The sequence below is a fragment of the Pelecanus crispus genome, chromosome Z, assembly GCF_030463565.1.
Source record: "Pelecanus crispus isolate bPelCri1 chromosome Z, bPelCri1.pri, whole genome shotgun sequence".
Taxonomy (NCBI): domain Eukaryota; kingdom Metazoa; phylum Chordata; class Aves; order Pelecaniformes; family Pelecanidae; genus Pelecanus; species Pelecanus crispus.
In genome coordinates, this window is record NC_134676.1 from 463,916 (window position 1) to 484,556 (window position 20,641).

The 20,641-nt window shown below is 40.4% G+C and overlaps 1 protein-coding gene across 1 annotated transcript in view; it reads left to right on the plus strand.

The window, feature by feature from the left end:
• ALPK2 (alpha kinase 2) overlaps positions 1-20,641 on the plus strand; it is a 30,574-nt gene that overhangs the window by 2,193 nt on the left and 7,740 nt on the right. Inside the window, exons 2-8 of the mRNA XM_009486951.2 lie at positions 6,855-9,750; positions 12,363-12,510; positions 14,852-14,979; positions 15,082-15,117; positions 17,258-17,532; positions 17,657-17,745; positions 19,157-19,374. Of these exons, the coding sequence (XP_009485226.2) occupies positions 6,855-9,750; positions 12,363-12,510; positions 14,852-14,979; positions 15,082-15,117; positions 17,258-17,532; positions 17,657-17,745; positions 19,157-19,374 (3,790 nt within the window). The remainder of the gene's footprint in view (positions 1-6,854; positions 9,751-12,362; positions 12,511-14,851; positions 14,980-15,081; positions 15,118-17,257; positions 17,533-17,656; positions 17,746-19,156; positions 19,375-20,641) is intronic.

The window sequence follows — 20,641 nt, forward strand, 5'->3', positions numbered from 1 at the left end:
AAGATATATATATGAGTATTAAATCATGAATAATGTTATTATCACCAACTTTACTGATTTCAAGGTACATAGCAAATTGCACAGAAAAAGACATTTATGACAAATAAACACAAGCTTTTTCCAGTTCCACATGCTTTTCTTCATCTATATTATTTAAGCAAAAATGTCTCCCAGTAGTAGTAGTAGACTGACTTTAATCTCACCACTGGGGTGTCTTAACCAGTCAAAAATCACTGAATTCTTCTGCCTGAAAAACACCTATAGGTTTCTCTGGTTTTATAGTACATAAAATTCCAATCACATTTTAGCAGCACATAATGTTCTTATGATGGAGAATACCCCCTATTGAAATTAACTTACTGAGAATTTCTTGACAGTATGTATTACCATGGTTTGCAAGAGGCATCATTTCATTTTTTTCCAAGTGCAGTACAATAATTTAAATCCCAGAACCCTCATAGTGAAGAGCAGCTGTTATGTTACTGTAAGTGCCATGGCCAAATTTCAGACTGTCTGGTTAGATTCTTGCTACCTGCCGTCAGTATGTATTTATTCTGTTTGTGTGTCCATGACCAAACTTTACATGAGATAAAAATTACGTAGGAAAGAAGTATCAGTGTACATAAAAGGGCTAGAGATGTGCACAAACCAAACCCCTGGTTTTAAACATGCATGAATTAAGATGAAATTTAGGTGTAGGTTCAAAATTATGTGGCCTTGCAAATGACCCAAACAAAAGCATCCCATTTGGAAACTACTCTTTATAGCACAAGGAACATGTGGACAGCTTCTCACAGCTCCCATATAGTGAGCCAGAAACTCCTCAGCGATCTGCTTGTGTAACCTAAGGAAGGCAAGAAAGAGTCAACCTCCTATTGCTGCACATGCGTTTGTGTAAAAGTGCACTGTGATGTTAGCTGGAGCCCAGCGTTTGAGACAGCTCTGCCAGGAGCAGGGGGAGGGAGTCATAGCAAAAACCACAGCTGACGGCTTTTGAAGAGCGTTGTATGTTCCCTCTCCATGTGGTGAATCAGGTCTGCTGAGAGGTACCTAGCAGCCAGAGAACCACAGCACTAATTACCCGAGGATTTACACTTCCCCTTAGTGCCAAGTTGCCTCTAACTGGAACAACCTTTGCAGTCTGTCTTGTGCAGCAACTGCTGTTCTGTGTGACTTGTCTTTCCGTTCGATGGTCAAGGTGGAGGCTCCTGACTCCTCTCATGACCTCATGGTCTAGCCCCAGGTGAAATTCTTTATTTATCTAATGCTTCAAAGCAGCTTAATTAATAATAAGTCCTAAAAGCCAACTGTGCCAGCTGTACAATATTACATACCCTACAGAGAGCCGGGAGGCTTCAAGTTTGCAGTGTCAAGTGATTCAAGAGTGGTCTCTGTTTAGTGTTCAGCCAGCACCCGCAGCACAAAGTACTGGTGTCACTCCTGAGTTACAGAGCCCATGTCCATGGCCTGCTGAGTGCCAGCGATGTTGGTGAGGCCCTGCTGGAACTGGCAGGTTCAGAGGGATTCCAGGGCGTAAGCAAAATACTTAACGTTTATGCTGATACCCCAGGAAGAATGGCATGTGGTGGTTGTATATTTCTAGAGTGTTTTTTTTCTGCTGATTAGATCTGCTGTTCATCCCGCTGTTATTTTGGTTTTGCCCATGTCAGAACAGCCTGTTCTCGTAAAATTTGAAAGATGCTTCGTTTGATCTTCCTGACATAAATTTGCGTCACTTCTAGATAATTTTAAATCCTATTGTACAAAAAGGAGAGAAGCAGAACTGACACAGAACTTCCAAGTAATCGGGTAACCTGTTTGTGCACAGAAAGTGTTTTGTGTAGCACGTCATACCTCTGCTTTGTTAGGTTCCAGGGTAGCCAAAATTGCCACGACTGCATAGGCCAGTGAAGCTGTTCAATCTGTTGGGCTACTGCCCCTGTTCAATGTGTTAAGATGGTAGCTATCTGCTGTTGGGTGTGATGTCCTAGAAGCTGCTGTGTGTAATGGAGGACTGTGATTTAGAGTGTTTCGTTGCTGGGCCACTCTTAAGTTGAGAGCCCCCTGCTCTGCAGTTAGTACAGGAAAAATGCCGTCATGTGCGCGGCACTCCAACACTGGCGTGAGGGAGAGGGCGTGTGCTGGGAGCAACATGCAGAAAGATGTGGGAAGAGGGTGGAAAGGTAAGAGGGAAGGAAAGACTTGGGTTACACAGCAGGGGAAGAGCAAAAGGAAACTCTTTCAAAGGGTATCTGAACAGTTACAACGGGTTAACTCTACCCATGAGGAGTTAGACTGAAACCCAGCAAATAGTTTCACATAGGCCAATAAACAGCTGTTGGATGGGAACTGGTTTAGTGGCTGGCTTTGAATACAAAATGGGTGAGGACTTCTATTCCAAAACAGTAACGAGTAAGAATTACTGTGCATGCCCAACACATCATTTTCAATCAGCTTATACTTTTTCATTTTTCATTCAAATGTTTTTAAAGTACATCTCTGCCTTTTGTCTCATTTGAGTGAATAGTTGCTGGAAAAAATGGAGGCTTTTTGGTTATCTGAGCTCAAAACCTAGTTAGTTATAATTTTTTATGAGAATGTATTCTTGCTCTTGGTGCAGCTTGCCACCACTTACAGTTCCTTTGCTGGAATGTTGAAAAAACAGTTTGCGTAAATATGTTTCCTATGACAGAGGAAGCTGGGATCCATATCTCCTCTATCTTTGAATCTTAGCAGAAATTAGGTCTCTCATTTCTCAAAGTTTTTCACTTCATTGGATAATTTTACACTGTATAAAATACTTCAGTAGTCCTTGGGTGCAGAATAACTCTCCGTTAAGTGGTTAGCGTGCTTTGTTTCTGAATATCATATTCATACTGTGTGCCACAGACCCAAAAGGAGAGTTTGAGAGGCTACACCTCATCCTTTCTAATAGACTAGAGTGGTTGGTACATTTGCTTGAAAAAGGTGGTCTTGTCTCAGACTTTCGCTCTGAGTCTGGCTGAGGTGAGTGCTGAACATTCCCAGGGAATGGTCCGAGCCGGAGCGGTGTGCTAAGGGGCAGGAGTTCTGCATCAGAGCAAGCAGAGGAGTCCTAGGCTGAGTAACTGGAGCTAATGCAGGCTGTGATACCAGCCCTGCTCGTTCAACAGGATGCACCCTACGGCTGGCAGATAACATCCCATTTTGTAACCTGTGTTATAGTCGGCTCCACTCTTTCCTGGGAGATACACAAAAAACCCCATCCGTTGGAAAACCCTCACCACTTCAGAGCACGGACCCATGACTGCTGTGCATGGTCAGCCTATGGCTTTATGTTGCTGTCAAAGGCAGAGAACTTGCTTTCTGTCCTTTAAAATACTATAGTTCTTATTTAACTTCCTCTTTTGCTGCCTCTTCAGCAGGAATAGCAGGATGCTAGCAGGATGTGCCTGTCAGTAAGCATCTGCAGGATAAAATATAGCTCATGTCTTTTGTTTCACCTGTCTAAAGCAGTTGAAATAACTACAGGTATTGAGTTATTTTAGCTAATCCAAAGCAGGTGTACCATTTAAAGCAGAGTGTTGTTTTAGGAAAGAGGAATTTGAGTGGCATTGCATGAAACGGGGAAATAGAAAGAGTCACTAAGCTACTGCTGGAGAACAGTGTAAATCAGAAGCAGTTCCAAACATGATGGATTTGAGGGAGCCCTGATCCAGAGGCAGTGATATACTTATTGTCTGTATGCTAGGGATAGTTTGTTACAGTCCATTTGTACAAACAGAGGGATATGAATGTAACTTGGAGACTTTATTTACAGTGGAGAATTACCTTGCTAATCTATTTCCTCTTAAAAAACAGTGAGAAACCGTGAGGTAAGATTAATCATATCATTTCAGAGACAAACTTGTTGCTTTCATTAACAGAAATGGTTCAGCTAATCAGGTGAGAGACTGATGTATAAATTATCCCTACATTTTGTAGGGGAAAGAGAACCAGAATAGCCTTAACTGGTGCCTGCTGAGTTTATTCGCGTGTGAATGTGACAATTTGTCATTCAGGCTAGAAACAAACTTTGTCACATTGGGTGCTTTCTGCTTTCAGACCTACTTTTGTCAAATGCAAGGCAAGGCACTCCATTACAAGCCCTCTTTTGTCATTGTATTTATTTTCCAGCCATTAAAACGTGTGTCTAGATTCTGCAGTGCTGCATGTCTATAAATGCTTGAGACAGACAGGTGCCAACGTGGACAGACGCACAGATAAGATAGATAAAAGGGTTCTTGAAATAATCAGCCCACTTTCCAGTGGGCATAAGAGAGAGCTGTCTGTTTTCAGTTTCATACCAACAGCAGGTAGGGACTGCCTGATCATATGTCTAACATACTTAGCAAGAATTCCACAGGTTTTAGTAAAAGCTGTGATTGAGGCTGCTGTGGCTGTAGGGAATAGAAAGACTCTGCTTTCCAGAGGTTTGTGGGAGAAGTGGAAGTGGCAGGAGGAGCACTAGGCTCAGACCAAATCCTCAGAACTGACCGAGAAGAGAACTGGAACTGACTGTAGAGACACGTCCAGGCCCGCATCTCCCTTGACCTGAGAGAAGGTGTGCGTCTGAGGTCAAAGACCTAGAGACTGCCTTCTGCAGAGCAGACTTGAGCAGGAGACCAAGGATTGGGAATCAGAGGGGACTGCAGTTGTGGAGCTGGGGTTCCTAGGCTCAGGGTTTCAAGGTAAGTATGCACTGGCCAAGGAGTTTTGAAGACAGTGTGGTGGCAACTGCATGGTGCTTGGGGTGGGAACAGCAGTTAAAGTCATTGACAAAAATTTTCTATATCTCTTCCTTCCCCATTGTCCACAGCGTGTAGTCAGCTCCACATCCTACTCAAGCTGAATGGAGAAACAGAAAGGATGAAAGGAATTGCAGCTGAAGTGGGTGGCTTTTGCAGCAAAGGAAAGCAATATTTACTACAGCCGGTAATCCTTTTACCATGAACTTATGGAAGCTAAGAACCTAGTGTCTGAGCAGCCCCCGCCTCTACCTGAGCACACAGCAACTCTTGGGAAACCCTTCATTACATATCCTTCACTGAGTAACACTTGCTTCTTTTCAGAATCGCTTCTCTGAATTGTCTGCCAGCACTCATTACGCATTAACAGCTCTGCTGTAACCCGGAGGACTCACCTGTTATGTATCACAGTTGTTCATTTCAGCCATCCAGCACATCGTTACAAGTTAACAAATAACTATGGAGGGAACTGGGACTCACGAGGGAAAAAAACAACCTGAAACAGTTATGAAGTTGAGTTTGTGGCTGGATAAAAGCTAAAAAATGTAAAATGTCTACAAGTATTGGTGTTTTTTCAACTCAGTCTGATGTTTTTTAGCATTTCTTAATTTCTGCTGGGAGTAGGTGCAAAGCTTCAGACAACCACTGGAAAGATACATGGTCAAATGTACAAACTAGTTCATGAGGTCCATGTTGTTGTAGCCTGCTAATGGCTATTTGAAAGTAAATATTTTTTTCAAAGGTTGACTGCTAAATTGCTCTCTACTTTTACAGATTGTTCTGGCAGATGTATGGTAACCAAAAGCATAAAGCATAATTCATTTAGGAAACAATGCATTTTTGTCTAGTAAAAACTTGTAGGCTTCTCCATCTGTGGTTTGCTATGGGTGAAACATACTCACCACCTCCATGGAATTGATTTAGAGCTGAAGAGGACTAGAGAAAATCCTGGAGAACAAAAGCTTGGGAGGCTCCGCAGAACAAGCATTTAAGAGTGAAAGCTCAGTTCTGAGCGGAATGGTGAACAGTTTAACAGATTTTGTATGCCAGGCAGATGGCAGCACTTTCTTCATCCCATGCAAGCCCAAACATCAGCCAGTTGTTCTCTTTAATAAGGTCTGCACTCCTTGCGTAAATTAAGTTCAGTTTGGCTTAGTTTAATTGAGGAATGGAATGTTTCTACATAAAGTGACAATTTGGAATATTTTGATATAGAAGAATAAAGGAGATGCAGGAGGAATATGGATTTTTATTTCTTGCCCCAGTTTTCCCAGCAGTGCCCCTAAGGTTGCAATGCATGTCTCATTGCTATAGGAGGGCTGAATATACCTTATATTGAGCAATTCATTACCACTTGGACAGAGGTAGGATCTGGAATGATCTCTGGCACTCCCTTTAGAAGCAGGACTTGTCACCTTAAGGGGTCAGAAGTGACCAAAGACAAATTTCAAAGATGGCTTAAAACTGACCCAGAGATACTCATTTCTTGTAGGAGTCTTGTTCTGAAGTACCTAGCACGGCAGGCATGTGGGGTGCATTCTCTGAAACTTTTCAAGACTGATATGTATTAAGAAAGCATCTTTGTGAAACTTAAGATAACAATGCCCATGATGGAAATAAAGTGGAAAGCAAGCTCCCAGAAAACTAGTCTGGGTAGTTCCAGAAACTCATCAGTTTGGATTATGTGATAATTACATAAGTATGGTAGGACACTCTGACTGTTAGCAAAAGGCAGAGACATGACTGTTTTGTTTTGTTTTATTTTATTTTATATTTTATTTTATTTTATCTTTTATTTTGTTTTTAACTAGCTGGACTATATCACCCATTGATCTTCACCTTGACTAAATTTTATATTTCTCAGCAGTTGGATCCAGATCTGAAACTTACCAGGGTTCAAGGCTGTTAAGACCCAGGAGTTTGATTTCAATTCATTAGGTTGATAGCTACAAGTCAGAAACCTGACTATTGACAAATATTTTAAAAAAAAAAAAATCAGGTACATTTCAAGCCAGGACTCTAGTTCATGCCTGTGTCAAGCAGCAATTCTAATTTTTAATTGCATTTCTCTCTTTTTCTTCTTTGTAGAATCAAGGTGCTAATCTTAAAATCCTTACCAAGGATTGTGAGAGACTATGTATGGAGCCTGAAATAGAAAAGGAAGGCATCTTCATGACTTGTGAGAGGGCAGGAACCATCCATCGATCTTCAGAAATGCTCTGTACTAAAAAGACATTACAAGCAAAAAATGCAAATTTACAGACCTATTCTCAACACCATGCTCCTTGTGATAAGAGACAAAGCTGTCACCAACAAGTCTTTTGTGAACAAGGAATTAATATTATTAGTAATGGCAACAAATCAAAGAATGATGTTTCAATTTTTCCTTTACGGGATACGGACTCTGTTCCTGATAAACAAGAAAGTTTATGTGCTGTTCTCTCTTCTGCAAAGCTATGTGATGAGCCAAGGAAGGGAGAGCAAATGCATAGTTTTGACTCACACGATAGCAACGACACAGATACTCTCTGCAGTCTATCATGTGATGAATCTCGGCTTGAAGCTAATCCCAAGTCAGTCCTGGAATCTGGAGAACCTGAGTGCAAAGGAGATGCTGATGTATCTGCAGTGCATGACAAGCTGTGGAAACTTCTTCATGAAGATGACTCAGACTATCAAATCCCATTTGAAAAACGGGGGATCACAAGTTTAGAAATTAGGCCGACAGATATCAAAGCCACAGAACTGAACTTTGTACAGGAGACCTGTTCTGATCATCCTTTGCCAATGAATTTGATAGAAGAGCAGGAACCTATTGCATGGCCAACTAGTAGACAAAGAACAGAGAAAGAAGACTGCAATGTTTCTAATATCCTACTTAAAACAGATGAAGCATGTAGCAGTGCATCCATAGGAAACATTTGTCTTGCACAAGTGTTACAAACAGATGGTACATGTCTAGATTCTAGCACTGGAAATAAAACGGAAACACCATCCATTTGTGTTTCAGCAAAGAGTATCCTCTTAAATAGAGGGGAATGCTTGGAGCAGAAGCCAAATCAAACGTTAACTGACAGTAATGGATCCATTCAAATGACTGTTGCTTGGGAAGGAAAGCTTACCATTAATAATGCTTCCCAAACACGTGATGCAGGTTCTCCTCAAAGACTGAAAAATGCTTGGAGTAGGAATTTAGCATATGACAAAGGAAACCCAGCTTGCATGTCAGATAAGTCGCATGGGACAATTGGACAATCACTTCATACTGAGCACAACATATCCTTGATAAATGAGTCTGTAACTGGTAAACGGTGTCATTTTAGAGACTGTTATCCAGCAAGAAAAGAGCTGGCTTATTTCCCTGAGGAGAAACACATTTTCCCCAGTGAACATACCAGTCAGTTTACACATGAAGAACACGCTTCTGTTAACACCATACACAGAAGTTATGAAGAGAATTTACGAGAAAAAGGGAATCACTCAGATTTGAATGCCCAAAATTACACTAATTCTGACAGTTACCATCTTTCAAAAAATAATGACTGTCAAGATTTTCAAGTTGTTTCTAATGCACAGAAATACAGTTACCTAATGCAATTGCCTAATTTAATTAAGACTCCTGAAACCATAACGCGTAAGAATCTACCCCAAAATATAGACCAACTGACAGAAATAGAAAAACGAGAAGTGGCATTCACTCCCTCTTCTGAGGATCCATTTTTAAGAGATTTTTATGTAGAAGTGCCCAGATATGAACCATGTAAAACAGGAGAAGAACAGAAAGAGATTTGCATAGGTGATGAACAAAGGGCTGAAACTTCCTGTGACTCAGGAGTTAGTCATGTTTCAGAGAGTCAGACTGCAGTTTCCCCTCACAGTACCTCAGAACAACATGTATTTTTTGTCGACAGCACCTTCAAGTCTGATGAAGAGTTAAAAACAGATTCTTCAAAAAATCACACATACGCATCTGGAAGTGTAACATCAGTTAGTACCCTGCTGCCTAGAAAGGCTCAAAATGAATACCACAGCATAGCAAATGAGGATGGTAGAGATATCGGTATTCAGTTAGATATCCAACAACTGACTGTAAAAGAAACATTGCCATTCTTCACACCTGTAAGCCAGTCAGAGGGCCTTCTTACCAGTATATCAGCAACGGGGTGTCCTGGCACAGGAGGTCAAGTAAAAACTGAATCCACACAGACTGCAGTCAGAGTGCATGAAAATCGGAGTACCTTGGAAACTGCCTGCAAAGCAGCAGGAGGGTATGCAAAGAAGGATCCGTTCCATAGGGTACCTGAAGTAAACAAGGAGGAAGCAGTCTTGTGTGAAAATAAACAAGAGATTCAAAGAGCTGTTGAATATAACCCAGATGAAGCTGAAACAAAGTCCCCGTTGCACACTTTAATTGGTTTCAAGACTCAGAGACGGATTATGAAGATTAGCACTAAGCAGTCCTGTCCTGACTTGATCTCTTCCAGCAAGCTAACTGAGGTTCGTAATTCAATTAAGTCTACCAAGTATGATAAAGATGAAGTCATGACATCAAAGAGCATAGTAAGTGGTTTAGGTAATTTGCCACCAGTTGATTCAGGGAACAACCAGTATTTTCAAGGGCAACCACCCTCCAGCAGAACTCAGCCATTCTCCTTAGCGTTGACCACATATGATCCATCCACAGTCACTGCAGAAAAGCTAAGAAATCAAGAAGGGTCAAAATCCTACCAGACATCACCGACTGTTGCTGAGCCTGAGCCCGCCAAATGTGAACAAGACACAGCAAAGAGTGGGCATTTAGCTACTGGAGCTAAGAAGAAATTACCTCCAGCAACACTGTCAAAAAAACCCCGACTGGAGGAGAGAGGAAATGTCAGCAATGATCCTAGCTGTGTTAAAAAGTCTGTGAAGGGTGAGGCGGGCATGATTCATAAAGAAGATAGAAAAGAACAAAGGAAGCTAGTTTTGAAAAAGGATAGCAAAGGTAAGAGAAAACTGATTTCCATTTCTGTCCTTTCCTGTCATTCTGGCTATAGTATGAAATTCAAATTTGTTAAACACACTGCAAGCCTCCTTTAGTCTAAATCATATCAGCTAAAGGTGTCCTGCTCTCACTGATGTTAATTTCCAGTTCCGTGAACCTAGCTAGCAACTAGTGCTGTCCCCATGCCACAGAGCTGAACCCTCCCTAACATCCTTTTCCTAGCTGGCAAATATATTAAATTTATAAGCTTTTTAACCTGTTCGAAATAGTTACTTCTTCATTTGTCTCTATGAGTAACTTTTCAGGGATGTACGGCATAATGGTACCACATAACCACACACAGTATAGCAACTGCAAGCCCAGCGCTTGCATGTTGTTATGTTCCCGCAGGGCTGTGTTCCCAGTTACGCTCCTACGCTGTGGCTCCCAAATGCAATTACCCTCTCTTGGTTACCAAATGGTTTTATTACGAGCAATGTATTATTGTTTTCAGTAGGGTGCCACTGATAAACACAATGTTTTGCAGTCCTATCTGATGACTGATGGCTGGTTCTGCATTCCTTTTCACCACGGTTGGTCATAAATGACACTGATGAGATTAGGAATATTAAACTGACACAGAAAACATATCATTGGAATGAGATTCAGGTTGCTTGTCAGTCTCTAGGAGGTTGCTAACAGGTAAAACAAAATGCAGACAGGAGTAGCGACAGTGTAACAGCAAGACAGGTGAGGTATTTGTGGTTTCTATGGATACTTTGCAAGGACCAAGGTCTGTCTTTTACCATTTGACATTACATTTCATGTTCACATCATAAAATAATTTAATAGAGCAAGACTGAATAGTGACTAAAGGTAAGCTTTACACAACTAAGAAGCTCTTCAGAGATTCTAATTACATTGTGGTCTAGTGAGAGTTCTACTTTTCCAATCACATTTAAAAAAACCCCAAACTTTTCTCTGTTTGAAGATGTGTCCTTTTCCAGAGAACCAAACGTGTGGGAGGAGACGCATTCCTTCAAAGCAGAGCAAGCAAACTGCAATTACTGAGAAAGGCCTGATCTTTTCCCATGTACCTGAGGCTATGCTTGAAAAATATTTTAAACATTCAGGCTTGCATCAGATAAGACTGAATTTTCTTAACCTGCTTCTGATCAGCTTTAGTCTGGACTGAAATGAATGTATGTTTGTACTCCAGGGAATTGTGTGGAACTTTGCCCAGCATTATGGGAAGGTTGGTATGGTTAGCCTGGTATATGCTCAGTATTCTCCTTTGTATTATTTTCAGCTGCAGGAGGGATGACTTGCGGTTAGGGCAGGGAATCTGGAGCTGTTAGTTCTATTTACAGTTCTGTCACATACTGTCTGCGTCATTTTAGCCCTGATTCAGCAAGATTCTTAGGCCTAAGGACTTAAGTGACTACAAGTTAAACATAGCAGTGAATTCCAGGTGCCTGACCCTTCGAGTTGGATCCAGCGTTCCTTCAGCATTAGATGGGGAAAGTTAGACTGCTGGAATGGGATCTGTGACGGAGATGTCTCATGCAGCTCATTCAGAGTGCAGCAGCTCAGAATTAACACAGCAGGAGACATAGCATCTTGCATTTTATGTCCCTTACATCTATCAGGGATGTCTCACTTCAGTGCAGGGATGTGTCATGATCCCAAAACCTTTCCCTAAGTATATATTGATTCCTTTTCTTTCCAAACACCCTCCATCCTCCCGCTCACGCCATGCCCACGTGCAGAAGATGCTGGAGCATTCTGTGAGCCAGAAAAAAAAGCCTTAGCAGAGAACCACATTATCAGGACCTTCCCCAGCCTGGGCAGAGCGCTCTCTTTCTGTAACCTGAGTGATTCTTGGATTTGTTCTGCGTGATGCTTAGCAAAAGAACCGTGCCCGATGGCAGGCAAGGTAGGGACTTTCTTTAGAGGCAGGAAATGAATTCTTTGAAACTGAAGAGGGAAGCAAAGGCCACTGACATTACCAAATGCAAATAACTAACCACTAAGTGTGGGTTCCTCTCTGCAGCTGTGTTTTAAAGCAAATGGTGCCATCACTGAATCTTGCAAAGAGTCTCATCCTGGCAGTGTGTGTTAGGTATGTTCCAAGAACACCTTGGAGACTGAACATCTTCTGGGACTTAAATCCTTTTCTCTCAAAGGCTGTGATCAGTTAAAAAAAAATCTACTAGTTGCAAGTGTTCAGTTAATATGAATTCTCATTATGTAACCATATGGTACCCTGTACCTTTGTGGTGTCTTTTTTTACTGATAAAACCAGCTGGTCCTTTAGTCAGAGAGAATGTGTTTTGATTAAGAAATTATTTTATGTTGATGCCTTTTCAGGCTAGAACTTCCCTTGGGTCCTATTCCATAAATTCAAAATATGTTTGCATTGAAAACATTTCCATTGACTGTGTGGGGCACTGAATCAGTCTTTTAAAACCTCTGTATTTTAAAGCCTTGGTTTCTGCTTCAGAAGAAATAATTTTTTACCAGTGTTGTCAGATTCATGTTCTTAACATCTGCAAATCATTCTGGGATTCCTTTAAAATGCCAAAACAATATCATTATATTCTAATCCTAAACTGTGGCTCTTCTGTTTCAAGCTCCCAAGCTGCTGAAGAAAATCCAAGCAGAGTTGTTCCCTGACTGCTCTGGAAATATTAAGCTGTGCTGTCAATTTGGTGACATTCATGGCGACTCCACCATTACGTGGACTAAAGATTCCAAGTTACTAGCTCGACTGCAGAGAAGGTGAGTGAATGTTTCTGAAGGACTGGTAGTTTCTGAATAGCTTTTGGGAAAACATGCCAGTGATTTACTCTTGTACCTGTTAAGACGATTAGTATCATAGGTGCAAAAAATAAGTTTAAACGGGGTAATTAAGAAGCGTATCTTCACACAGTGCATTAATATTGGTCATAGTTTGCATTCCATCACCAGTAATTCCTCTCAGCCTGTTCATAACCAGTCTCATCCAACTTTCAAGCACTGTAAAAGATAAGAAAGACAGAGCGAGACTTTTTACCAAGGCCTGTAGTGACAGGACAAGGGACAATGATTTTAAACTGAAAGAGGCCAGGTTTAGAATGGACATAAGGAAGAAATTTATACTGAGGGTGGTGAGGCACTGGCACAGGTTCCCCAGAGAAGTTGCGGATGCCCCATCCCTGGAAGTGTCCAGGGATGGATGTTGAGGTTCACGGGGCTTTGAGCAACCTGATTTAGTGAAAGATGTCCCTGCCCATGGCCGGGGGGTTGATCTTTGAAGGTCCCTTCCAACCCAAACCGCTCCGTGAGTCTATGATTCTACATTGAACTTCATATTCGGTATCAAATGGAACTTGAAGCTGATGGGAGTTGTATTTAAGGAAGAATGATCTCTCCCCTCAACCAGCCTGACTCTGAGTGACTAGAGGCAGTGCAATGAGAAGGGTGGAAATAAAAGCTTCTTAAGGCCTTTATCAGGATCTTTTCCAGCTTTTCTTAAAACTCCATTTTTATGAAATGAGTTATTTTCTTCTGTACCGGTAATGACATTCTTATCACATAGCTCTCAAAATCTGTTTATAATGTTTCAAACCCACAAAATTAGTATCACCTAAAGCAAAAAAAGAAAAGATTTTTTCATCAGAATGCACAATTCTGTGAAAATGAAAAAGTTTTTCACCATCTTCTAAGGTGTTCTTTTAAGGGAGAGAAAAAGTTGCATGAATTGGTTAAACTTCCCATGTCATTCTGATTCTTGTTGTTTTAACCGATTTTGATTATTGTATTACAATATCCATTGTCATATTAGTACGTATCTTTATCTGCTAAATAATTTTGGAGTGTTTTAACAAATAAACAGTGCAGAGATTGAATTTATCAGTTTTTGCAGTGATAACAAGTAAAATATGTGATAACATGAAATATTTGAATTTTAACTTCATAGGATAAATATATTTCAAAATGTTGGCATGAAAGTGAAATATATAACAGAGATTTCAAGTAAGAGAGATTCCTAATTACAGTTTTTACTTTAAAAATGTTCAGTATAGTTCAGTGGAAATCTCCCTTCCATCACTGTCAAAATCCAACTAATTGTTTTGTGTGTACCCAAGCACTGTTTCTTATTTTGGAAATATACATCAATCTACAGAAATACATAATCTGGACTCTTTGGTACATCTTAGCTTTTACTTTCAATAGGGGGCATTTACAGGAAATTAGGCAACAAATCTTTAAATTTTTATTACCTGTCAACACTTGGAAATATGTGTATTGAAAAATACACATGGCTAGTAATATTAATATATGCTATTTAATTTAATTTAAAAACTATTGTTGGATAAATGCATTCTCCAGTGTGCCAAAATATCATGAAACTTCATGCTGCCAACAAAACTGTGCACACATTCACTAATTCACTTCACAAAAGCTTTAAAGCACAACAGCCGGGTCACAATAACCCCTGTATAGATTATCTGGTTTGCTGATAAATACTTCCATGGACATCCGCTGTGGTACATGTGAAAACCCTCATGGTCTACGAGGACTTTTTATGCAGGCATAGCGCTGTTTCAGTGGGGTTTTCTTGCGGCCAGAGCAAGCTTGGCTCTGCAAGTGCTGTAACTGCACTCACGTGTCATTGCACCCCTGTATTAACATCTGCCTTTGACCCATTTGTGAAATCACATACGCAGACATTGGAGAGTAAATATCTGGCTTGAAAAAAGCAAAGGAACAGAGAAAGCTGAGTGAGGAGTCAATATTGAGGAAGATTGTACGACATTTTGGGCTTTTATATGTTCATACTTCATGCATTTGGCCATGATATTGATAGGAATATTGGAATGCCTTTTGGTGTGATTTAATTATTTTTAGATTTGATTGAGGTGCTTTTCTCTCAGAATGTAGTTGGATCATCTATTGTGAAACACATAATAGGCTTCTAAGTAGGGTGAAATAAAATATTTTGTCTACTTGCATCATATTTGAATCAGTCTTTGCAGTGAGGGACAGAAATTCCAGGGACAGGAGGAGAGATACATGCAATAATCAGGGAAGATCTTTTAAAAGTATTAATGTGGAAAATTAACATATTCTGTTCCAGTGTGCAGGATGACTCTCCCGTCTCTTTGGCAATAGCTAAAGCCAGTAACAAAGACCAGGGAATGTATTATTGCTGCTTGAATAATATGTATGGAAAGGTGACTGCTGAGTTTAATCTGACTTCTGAAGGTAAATCCCAGTTTATAATTTCAGTTAATAATAATGACAATGGTGGTTTCCATTCTTTTTTTTTTTTTTTGCTACAAAATCAGTTTCTTTGTTTCCTTGTAGTATTGGAACATCTCTCAAGTTTTCAGAATTGTGAAGGTAAGTACACACGTCTGCTTGAATGTGTGCTCAAATCTTTGTTCCTTCTGATTTCCAAATAGAACAAAGGATGGAAAAATATAACCAGACTGAGACATTTTGACAGTTATCCCAGGGGAAACTATGGGAATCCCTTGAAGCCATTGAATCAGTATTGTGGTTTTGCTAGCTGTCTTTCCCTTTTTGCACTCACCTTTGCTGTACCATCAAAGATAAAATTTACTTTAATTCATGGGAGTTTTGCAGGTGAAATACCCTCATGTAGGATGGAATGATTTGTGCAGGGTGATGGAGTACCTGGTGTGACAAACTATTAATTTGAACTTGACTGTGTAACTTCTTGTTAGCTTAATGCACTAGCACTTCACATACAGTAAACAGTGAAATTGCATTGCATCGTACAGAGACACAGACACACACAGAGTACTGAAAGCTCTTTTGGCCCAAAAACTTGCCAGTGGTGTTTGAACACATGGTCTTTGCAAATCATCTTCTATGTAACTTTACTCCAAGAGAAAGATGGGCATGAAGATTTGGAATGCTTTCCCCATATGTTAACTTGTGTTTAATCACACTCGACGTATGTCTTGCTGTGCTGCAGCTAAAGATAGACAGTGCATTGCAAATTGGTTTATCATTTCTGAACACACTGTACTAATCAAGTACTTCATTCAGCCAATTGATTTTTCTTTCTTTTTCTAGAAGAATAAAACTAAACATTTAGTTCCTTGTTAAAATGAAGACAGGACTTTTCATGTAACAGCACTGTGTAACTTTTGATCAACAGAGTATTTTAGGTGGAGTTAAGGAGCCTTCTAATTCTAGCTTTATATATGCACTGTTTCCTCTGTGCTTCAATGAGAGGCAATGGTATACAGAGTCTAAACCAGAGATAACTACAAAGGGAAGCTGGAAGGACTTCGCTGCTGCATAGTATACACCTTTTGTTCTCCTATTTATCTTTTCCACTGATGTTCCTTGAAATGTTGTGAGTAGAGAGACTTGAAGTGCAGTTACAATTTTTTAGTTCCTCTCAGTGTTTAAACTTAACCACTTCTTTCCCCCCCCCTATATTTTTTTTTCCATTTACATTCCAGTGATCATTTAAAAGGGTAAGATCCATAATCCTGCTTGATTTCAGCTGTAACCAACTTAGGCACACATTCTTATGCTACCGGTACCTTCAAAATCTACAGGTGGGGGCATAAGAGAAATATTATTGTACCAATTTCTCCTGAATATAAAGATCACTAAAACTGATGTATTTGCTTTTTGATTGAAACTGACATGGTCATTTATAGAAATGTGACTCTTCAAAATCACTTATGAAATAAAAATTTTGTTATTTTCTTCTGCCTTTGCTAATGAACCTGTTTTTAAGCTGGTGCTTAAAAAGAAAGAAACGCTTTAACATGCCAGTCTGCAGCACTGGAGCTGATGCAGTGAATGTGGTTGGTACTAGGAAAGGCATGTTTCCATCATGGTCGTATTGGATAAGGACTGAGACCTCTTTTAGCTGAGTGCCTCTGCGAACACACTGGCAGAATCTTTCCCTGAAGAGATTCCAAGGTGAAAGCTAAAGCAAGCTCTGGTTGTACCAGCAACTTCTGTTTTTTCTGAAAAGACAGGCTAGCTTCAGAAGAACGTGCTCTGAGCACACTGGGCACAGAACTGTGTTCTACTTTTAAATTCATATCTACCTACATGGCTGCACATTAGCTTTATTACTGTCTCTGTCTTCCCAAAAAAGCAGACTTGGCAGGATCTCTGTATTCCCTCAATGCCTCTTTAGTTCTCAGTCAGCTTGACTTACTTCCCGTTCATTTGAAGCTCTAGTTTATAACTCCCATAACAGTTTTAAAAACAGCTTTTGTGGTCTTTACCTCTATTTTTTGTTTGCTACACTCTGATTCTCTCCTCATGAACCTGAACTGCCGGCTTTCTCCATGCTGGCTTTAGGCGGTACAGGCAACAAGCTACGTTTAGAGGAGGAGGGTCCCAACCCCATATTAACACAAGTGAGACCATTGAGCATTTTCTTTAATACTTTATGGAGAGATGCATTTGTGCTCCCATGTCCACCCCTTTCCATGTGACTGCAGAAGGATATTGTGCAGAACAAAGTGGCATTGTGTTTTAGGCGTGGAAGAAATTGAATTCATGCAGCTCATGTTCAGAGAAGATTTCATCAGTGACAGCTATTTTGGTGGGAACCTGCATGGAATAATAGCTACAGAAGAGCTTCACTTTGGTGAAGGCATGCACCGGAAAGCCTTCCGAAGTAAAGTGATGCAAGGCCTCGTGCCAGTGTTCAGCCCTGGCCACCCCTGCGTTCTCAAAGTGCACAATGCTATCACATACGGGATCAAGAGCAATGATGATCTAGTTCAAAAGAACTACAAACTAGCACTGCAGGTAACCTTCCCCTGTCCTTCGTAAGCAAGAATTGTGGGGAAAAGCTGTCTTGCAAGCATTCAAACAGATGATCTGTTAAATGTTTTGAGTAATATTCCATTAGGCATATCCGTTTGTAATATAGGAATGCTATGTCCAAAATACTGCAAGAGAGTATGCGAAGATATATGCAGCTGAAGCGGAACCCTTGGAAGGCTTTGGGGAAGTACCAGAGTGAGTATATATAATATTTTTTTATATACATATACACATATGCATATATATTATCCTGTGCCACAGCTGCCCACTGACTGCTAGGAGTAATTGCTAAAGAAGAAGAAAGAGGAATCCTGAGAACAGTGTTACAGCTGGAGTCATGATCTAAATAATATTGAGTATCAGGGTGGTGAGAGATTCTGTTCCCATTAGAGAAGGATAATAAGGAGTAAAGACAGTAAATAGCAGGCAAAAGGTATGATTTTGATATAAATTTAGAGGAAATTATTCATGTTAGTGAAGTAACACCAGTAAGTGATACTACTCGTATCATCTAGTAACAGCAGTAGGGGATAAGTCAGGCCTTCCAACTTTCCATTAAAAATGAAATCTTGAGAGAAATCATGATCATTCTGAAGCTGTTAAAAAGTCACTCCTTAGGCAAGTTTTCTATGTAAAGAGAGGCTTAAGCCAGAAAGCTGAACTCTGATGCTAGGTTTTCCCAAAGACTGGTTTATTTCATATCAGAAGTTTTCCATTTCTTGAATATGCGTACATCAGACCAATAGCTCAATACAGGTTCACCTCTGCCTCTAAGTCTGGGAAGTGGCACCTTGAGGATTTGGTAATAGATTTTTTCCAAAGGATTTGCTGTTCCAGTGTCAGGCTACTGTGTAGAGTTGAATTTGCAATGGATGGTTGAAATTCCATCTGCCTTGCTTCAAGGATAAGACCTACATGCTTGACAGCAGACTGAATCTCCATCTCTGTTCAGATGACACAAGATCTGCTCAGCTGCACTGGTTCCCTGAAAAAAAGAACCACTTAAAACACAGCCTCTGGAATGATTCCTTATAGCAACGTTTTCAGGATTAGAGATAGTGATGGAGATGGCAGTGAAATCTTTTAGGGAATGTATTTGTGCAAGTCCACTTCTTTGCTGGAAATATATTGCTCTTGGTAAAATTTGTGTCTGAGAAATTTCTCTAGGCACGGGATATAACCTCTAGTTTTGATATGAGAGAGAGAGCATGTACCCTACGAAAACTAGAAGTCTGTTGCAAATAACAGGCATATGGACGGTTCAGATGTGGTGCTTTATTCTAAACAATTGGCTGGAAGATAGCAGCTAGGAGCAAAAAGAGATGACGTGCATATGCTTTTAGTTTGCTTTTTAATTTCAAAATTTTAAGGCTAGGTTCCTTTCTTCTAGCCAGCCATTGTCAGACCAAACTTGTATTTAAAAGAGGGTATATTCCTTGCAACATTTTATAAGAGAAATAGAGCAAGAGAAAAGTCACCCACATTCTCCAGAGTTAGCTTTAAAGCTACAGCCTTAGCCTAGCTGTGCACATTTGACTGTAAGAAAAAGCTGGGGAAAGGATAGAGAAAGCACTGCCCTGTAACAGTTTTTATCCCTTGATTTCAGGATCATTCCTATTTTTCTTGTTCATCGCCCTGCTAACAACATCCCCTATGCGACAGTGGAGGAGGAGCTGGTTGGGGAATTTGTGAAATACTCTGTCAGGGATGGCAAGGAAGTAAATTTCCTGAGAAGAGACTCAGAGGCCGGCCAGAAGTGTTGCACCTTCCAGCACTGGGTGTATGAGAAGACCAGTGGGAGCTTGCTTGTCACTGACCTGCAAGGTGAGTTGTCTCAACGGGGGCAATAAAATGTCTTTCCCATGATACAGGCTGGTGACCACTCACAGTCAATCCCCACAACTGCAGAACTTCCAGAGACTTATTTCTGAGCGATGTTATTCTTGGCTTTGCGTGTCCTGTTGGCAATGCTGAATGTGCTCCTTCCATAACCTTGTAATGGGCAGAGTCTTCTCCAGATGTGGACAGTGCCCTGGCCCTGTGCCTGTTTTATACAGCATCTCATGCAGATCACAATAAAAGATAGGAGAGAGAGTTAGGATATTTTATTTTCCAGCCTCTTTTAAGTGCAATGTGTTTGTTTGTGTGTGTGTGTGTTACCTTAGGGAACAGACAGATATTAATTAATTTCCTACTGTGGCAGCAGGGGCAAACATGTATTAACCTATGCAGTATTATGACGTTTATCTAATCAGCAGAGAAAGAGAATTTTTACCTAGCTTATGTTCTTGTAAGAAGACAGTGTGGAAAAGGAAAAACAAATCTTGTACTCTTAACAGGAACGTTGTTTTACGCATGTCCCCTTAGTAAATCAGGACACTCAATGTAAGTCAAGTCTGGCTTGTTGTCTCACCTCCCAGAGGTTCATGAAATGTCTCGTGAATTAAAGACTGCAGTGTTAATAACATCCTAGTCCTTCACTTTTTCTTGTATTTAAATACTTGCCAACAACCTCTGAACAGTGGAATGCTCCACATTCAGGTCCTGGCTAGGTTTGAAGAAACACATTCCTTCAAAAAAAGAAGATGGTGAAGAAATACCCTCGCATTTACTAAATGCTGCCCTTATGCTCCTATGCGTGTGACTCCCTCTAACTGCTGAAATGCTGGGCCTGTACCCAACACGGTATGCACGGGTGTATTTGAAACAGAGAAAGACAGACCCTTGCTAAAGAAAACCAAGGAAGGTGGAACCTTAGAAAATATCCCATATTCTTTAACAAGAGAAGGCAGGAAAATTAGCAAAAAGACTTCTAAACAAGACCACTGAAGTAATTTAAAGTGAGAAGAGAGGACAAAATCCTAGCCTGAGGGAAGCACAACAGCAGAAGTGGTATCTGAGCCTCTATAAAGACTGCTGCCACAAAGGACAATATACCTGCTGCTGGTGAAGAGAAGCATCCTTCCTCTCTGATCATCTCCTTATCTGAGTATCTAGGCTGCATTTTTCAGGCATACCAGTTGAGATTTCTGAGGGTATTCTCCAAGGAAAAGGGTCTTGAGAACATCATTTTCCTGTACAGAAAAAATTG